This window comes from Arachis duranensis, chromosome 4 (genome assembly GCF_000817695.3).
Source record: "Arachis duranensis cultivar V14167 chromosome 4, aradu.V14167.gnm2.J7QH, whole genome shotgun sequence".
In the NCBI taxonomy this organism is placed as follows: Eukaryota; Viridiplantae; Streptophyta; class Magnoliopsida; order Fabales; family Fabaceae; genus Arachis; species Arachis duranensis.
The window spans coordinates 70,786,794-70,793,321 of NC_029775.3; the positions used below are offsets into that span (position 1 = coordinate 70,786,794).

The 6,528-nt window shown below is 36.7% G+C and overlaps 1 protein-coding gene across 1 annotated transcript in view; it reads right to left on the minus strand.

Annotated features, from left to right (window-relative positions):
• Positions 1–4,384: 4,384 nt before the first annotated feature.
• Positions 4,385–6,528, minus strand: part of LOC107484688 (1,4-dihydroxy-2-naphthoyl-CoA synthase, peroxisomal-like) — a 9,907-nt gene continuing 7,763 nt past the window's right edge. Inside the window, exon 3 of the mRNA XM_052260151.1 lies at positions 4,385–4,517. Coding sequence (XP_052116111.1) covers positions 4,440–4,517 — 78 coding nt within the window. The 3' untranslated portion in view covers positions 4,385–4,439. The remainder of the gene's footprint in view (positions 4,518–6,528) is intronic.

Genomic DNA, 6,528 nt, shown 5'->3' on the forward strand with positions numbered 1-6,528 from the left:
TTGGGGTTCATGACCGGGGATTATGAGAGTTGTGAAAAGTATTGTTCACAATTTCGCGCACCACATATCTAACCAATCAATTTCCATCAAACAACCTCATTAATTAACATTCCACAACACTTTATTCAATTTCATTCACATGTGAAAATCTATGTCACTCAACAACAATTTCAACTCACAAATCACAACCAATTAATCATAACAACCACTATTTCCATTCAATACTATCTTAAGGAAATTAACCTAGGTTTTCACGTAACTTTATATAATGGCTACTCGAAACAAAAATCTGTACTTTTTTTACGGTGGTTCTAACCCTTGAATCTTTCACTTTCTAGCCAAACCAAGCTTCCATAACTGCTCTGCAACCATAGCGAGCACCCAATCACGTACCAAAACCACCAAACAAGACAAGCTACTCCATATAATCTAATTACACTAATTATTCAACACTTTCACTAGGATATTTACTCAAAATTAGGGATAAAGAGGAGATTGAGCTCCCTTACCTTGTATCACTCAAACTTGGGTCAACACCCCATTAGATATTGTGCTTGAGCTTCTCCTAAAGTACCAAAATCACAAAAATCTAACCACAGACCCAAAATGCAAATACAAGAGAGATTTCAAAAATAGCTCAAGGATTTTAGAAGTAATCACCTTAAAGGTGGTATAGAATCGAAGAGTATGATAAGAGTGTAATTATGATAATGGCATTGGAATTAGTGGTTAATATATGAATTCTGATTAGATTTTGAATGGTGAATTGAATTGGTGGTTTGAATAAAGGTTTGATCTGATGTGTGGATAAAATGTGATTAATGGTGATTTTTTATGTGGTGGAATGTATGTTAATTGTTGTTGTCAATAATGGTTGATGATAATAGTCGAAATTGGTAGATTTATGAGTGGATATCATTGAATGAATTGAAGGACTTAGTTGTTGGACTGAATATGGAGTGATTGAAGTATGAGATAATGTATAGGAGTAATAGAGAATGAATTGGGTGTGGATTGTTTAGTTTGGAATGAGTGTTTTGGAAACTTGAGGAATTTTGTTAACAACCTATCTTTAACCAACTTCGATGGGCCCTAACTTGGTTTCCGGACCTCCGAATTTTGTAAAACTTGTCCTGAATAAAAATTGGGTCTGTGAAGTTTTTAATATTTGAAGAATGGACTGAAAATAACTTTTACGAAAAAGTTATGTACGTTTGAAGTTTGGTGTAGAAAACTAATTTATGAACTTAATATCTTTCTGGAAATATTGATATGCGTGCGTATGCAATAAGGTCATGCGTACACAAGTTTTGGGCTCTGCTCAGAAGTCTCATGTACGTGGTTATAGTCTCGCATACGCAGTACTGTCAAATTTGCAATCTCACGTACGAGGACAGTGCATGCGTGCGTGGAACTGTCATTTTCAAATCATACGTGCACGGGTGGCATCCGTAGGCATGACCATGCTGTTTTATCAAAGTTGTATTTTTTTAGATTTTCAACTACCTCTCTGGTTTTTCAAGCCTCTGTAAACTCTGTTAGAGGTCTAATAATTGGTTTTTAGGCTGTGGAATAAGAGTAAACATATTGAGAGAGTTGGTTTGATATTAAGGGAGATTTGCAAAGTGAATAATGGAATTAATAAGGCATTGATAATTCTGAATGAGATATGATTGATTCTGATGATTGATGAGCGAATATTTTATACGCTTTTTGGCATCATTTTCATATAGTTTTTAGTATGTTTTGTTTAGTTTTTATTAATTTTTTATAGGTTTTAGTGTTAACTTTACATTTTTTGGATTCTACTTTGAGTTTGTGTGCTTTTGTGCAATTTCAGGTATTTTCTGGCTAAGCTTTTCTGGAGCTACAAATGTCCAAATGGAACATTCTCAACGACTATGGAAAGCTGACTTCAAAAGATTTCCAGCAATGTATAATAGTCTATACTTTACTTTAGATTAAAAGGCCTAAAACTAGCGTCCAATGCCAGCCTCCTGCCCCCTTTCAAGCGTCCAGACCAGCATCTAAACACCCAAAGAGGACCCCCTAGCCAGTGTTCAACGCCTTGGAGGCCTCCTAGCATGTGAATCTCATCAAAACTCAGCTCAAACCCCCACCAAGTGGGCCCCAAAAGTGGATTTTAGTACTAAAAAGACTGTTTTACCCTTACTAGTCATTAGTTTAGTATTTAAGGGATTAGATTTATGTTATTCGCACGACAAAAACTAGGACGCACACCATATTTCATTTTATCATTGTATTTTCTATCAGTATGAGTTTCTAAAGCTCCTAGGTTGAGGGGAGGAGCTATGCTGAGTTCTATGAATTAAGAAAAGTATTACTATTTTCCTTCAATCAATGTTTGATTTTATTATAAGATGTATACTCGTTCTTCAACATAGTAAATAGGATGGTCAGTGAGAATCAGCTCTATTCATCATACTAGGACCGTGTGCCCGACAACCACCCGTGTCTACTTGGGTTCGTGTAAATACGTGGCTGAAAAGTGCGAACCGCCAGCTTGATTATACATCTCTCAGACGGCTAATTCATGACTTCGTTGGGGACTTCTTGAAACACCAGTTCAGCCAATTTCCAGGGAGATTAGGGTCTCTGTGGTAAAGGCTAGAACCCAAAGGAGCATTATTCTCTGACCGTAATATTCGACCTTGTCTGTGGTATTTTGAATAAGATCACCAAAGAAAATGAACTGCTGGAGCTTCACCTTCGGTCAGATTGGATGACCGCGGCCATACGGCGTTTGATCCGAAGCAGAGGAGATTAATGACCACGGGAATACGGTATTGAACACACATAGCCTGCCATAGAAGAAATCACTCACAAGCAAAGGAGACAGTAATACCAGAGTTAATTCAGAAAGACAAAGCAACTCCAATCCTTAACCATATTTCTATTATTGATTTCATTTAATTTACAAAGTATTTTATACACTTTTATTCCTTTCATGTCAATTTTGTTTAGATATCACAAATACAAATTAAGCCAACTCTTCTGATTCGCCTGACTAAGACCTGCAAGATAACGATAGCTTGCTTCAAGCCACAATCCTCGTGGGATCGACCCTGACGTGCTCAGGTATTACTTGGACGACTCTGTGCACTTGCTGGTACAGCTGTCACAACTAGAAAATGGATTAATACAGACAGATTTACAGACGGATTTAGTCTTTATTATAGATGAATTTTTGGTTACCGATGAAATTACCGACGAATTTTGTCCCTCTGTAAAAGCCCCGTCGGAAATTATTTACCGACGGATTTTTTTTCCATCGAAAAATTACAAACTTATTTTTAGCAATTACCGACGAATTTTCCCTCTGTAAATTTTGTATCCATTTTCCAAAGGCGACGAACTTTCCGACGGATTTTCCGTCTGTAATTACAGGCGAATTTTTTGACGGATTTTTCGTCTGTAATTACAGACAGATTTTCAGACAGATTTTTTGTCTGTAATTACAGATGGATTTTTCGACAAATTTTTCATCTGTAATTACAGACAGATTTTTCGACAGATTTTCCGTCTGTAATTACAGACAGATTTTCAGACAGATTTTCTGTCTGTAATTACAGATGGATTTTTCGACAAATTTTTCGTCTGTAATTTGAACTTTGGAAAATCATCCCACGTTCTGATTACAGACAGAAAATCCGTCTGTAAATCCATCAGTAAGATAAAATATAATTTTTTTTAGATTTTTCTATTGCAAAATGAATACTTTAGATTTGTTTTCTAAATTTACTCAATCAAACACTGTAAATTGAAAAAAGAAAGCCAAAAATCACATAAATAAACATAGTATTCACTACATGATACCTATAAAATTGGATGTTATTTTTCAATATTATTGGCCAATATCTCATTGTCTTAATAAAAAAATACCCAAAAAAAATGAGATGACCATCCCAATGTTACATGAATGTCACAAATTACACTTAGCACTTAAAGATAGGATAATCTAAAATATTAATAGATAACTAAGTTGCATTAGCAGTATCAAGCTCCATATTGAAAGTTAATCTTGACATCTCCTGACTGAAATAGAATTAAAATCCGAATTGGAATTGGAGTAAATCAAACATAGAAAAACAGAGAGAACAACAAAAGCAAACAGAGATCAGAACAAAAATAAAATAATTAAAGGGTTCTTCAGAGAGTGCAGAATGGAAAAGAACATTGGAAAGAACTCACCTGGGCTAGGCAAATTAAAACCAGCAGGAAGCTTAGGCACAACAACAGCAGGATGATTCTGCACACATGCCAGAAAACCCTCAGACGGTTCAAGAAATATAATCTCATCGTAAGATTCAACAACACTAGGGATCAAGAATCATACTAATCTTATTTATTGGCATAAAATACTAATAATTGCCTCATAAAAAAATTCCAACAATCAATAAACCTGCAAGTCCAACACATTAGATATCTTCATTATCAAAATAACCATCTGCTGTCCTCAAAGCTTGGTCACCACCACTACAAAATGCCTTGGTCCCCTACAAGATAAATAGGCAAATCAACATCAATCAAGTTCACACTAGTTTGCACATAAAATATGAATATTCCATTCATGTCAAAGTGACAACAACATGGCCAAATGTCCTTTTCACTGGAAGCATCATGTTTAAAATAATCAAGGAAGGATTTAAATACATTGGTGTTTGATCGGGGGAAAATTTGTCTCTCAACAAATCTCCATTCGGCAAGTGTACCGAATTTGTCGTCAAGTAAAAACTCACAATAGAGTGAGGTCGAATCCCACAGGGATTGATTGATCAAGCAACTTTAATTAGAGGAATGTTCTATTTGAGCGAATCCATGAATAGAGTTGATACTTGCAGAAAATAAAATGGCGGTAAAGTAAATGACTGAAAGTAAATTGCAGAATTGTAATTGGGAATGGGGGAATTGCTCATAAAAGTAAATTGCAGAAATTAAAGAGAATGGGTAAAATCAGAAATGGGAAGTTCATTGGGCTCAGGAGATGTTGCATTCTCCGGATCAATTTCATTCTCATCTCTTCCTCAATCAATGCACCCATTGATCTCCTTGGCAATCTTAAGTGATTGAACAACAATTTCTTGTGGTTCAATCTCTCAAATCTTGATCAATAGCCAATTCCTTGGTCAATTGCTCATGAGAAGAGATGAAGCATGGTCATTGATTATACCACATGCATTTCCCAAATCAAGTGTTAAGAGGGTTATAGCCACATACCCATCCACACCCAATGTGGTCCAGCATGAGAAAGCATTTCTAGCTGATCTCTTTATTCCTCTTTCAAGGTTCCGAAGAGATCCAAGTTTGAATAGCTTCTTTTCCAAGATAACTATCCAATTGGATGAAGATCGAAAGCTTTCAAGTAAAATCAAGAGGAAAGATAGAAGAAGAATAATGAAAACTAGTATTGATCCAACAAATTACAACAGAGCTCCCTAACCCAATGAAAGGGGTTTAGTTGTTCATAGCTCTAGAAATCAAATTCAAAGATGGAGAATACATCCTAAAACTAGAAGTGCAGAGAAAGTAAAAATACAAAGAGTAGTTCTATTTTCTAGCTCTCTGTCCATCCCTAAACAATTCAAAGCTACTCCTATATATACTATTCTTCTCAGCTTCTAGTTGGCTCTTCAAGTCTTGGGCCTTTGGGTCTTGAGTTTGAAGCAGTTCCTTTTTTCATTTGGGCTTGGCTTTACTTGCAGAGAGAAAGTGTGAAGTGGGTAGAGACTTTAGCTCAAGACGTCAGGGGTGTTTAACATTTAGCGAAAGTGTAAGTTCGAGAACGTTAGTGACAATTAACATTGTCACTAACATTCCAATGCACCCCTTAGCTTCACGTTAAAGTCCATGTTAACTGAGTTAACGTGGCTTCTAACGTGGCTCTTGCCAACCTTCGAGAACGTTAGTGACACTCAACATTGTCACTAACGTTCCAGTGTGCCCCTTGCTTCACGTTAAAGCTCACGTTAACTGAGTTAACGTGGCTCTTGCCAACCTTCGAGAACATTAGTGACACTCAACATTGTCACTAACGTTCCAATGTGCCCATAGGTCACACGTTAGAGTTCACGTTAACTAGGTTAACGTGGCTTCTAACGTGGCCACTCTTAGCCATCCCAACGTTAGTGACAATGTTGAATGTCACTAATGTTGGCCCATTCTTCATTCCTCATTGTTAGCTTCCACGTTAACCAAGTTAACGGGGAAGTTAACATGGCTCTTGGGGGTTGTGTGGTTGCTTCAACGTTAGTGACAATGTTTAGTGTCACTAACGTTGTCGACAAATCTTCATCTCTTATGTTAGCTCCCACGTTAACCAAGTTAACGTGGGAGTTAACGTGGTACTTTGCACCTTAGGTCAATGTTAGTGACAATGTTGAGTGTCACTAACGTTTGCTTCTCTTCCCTCTTTAACGTTAGAGGCCACGTTAACTAGGTTAACGTGGCTCCTAATGTGGCCATTTGTGAGCAATTGCCAACGTTAGTGACAATGTTGAGTGTCACTAA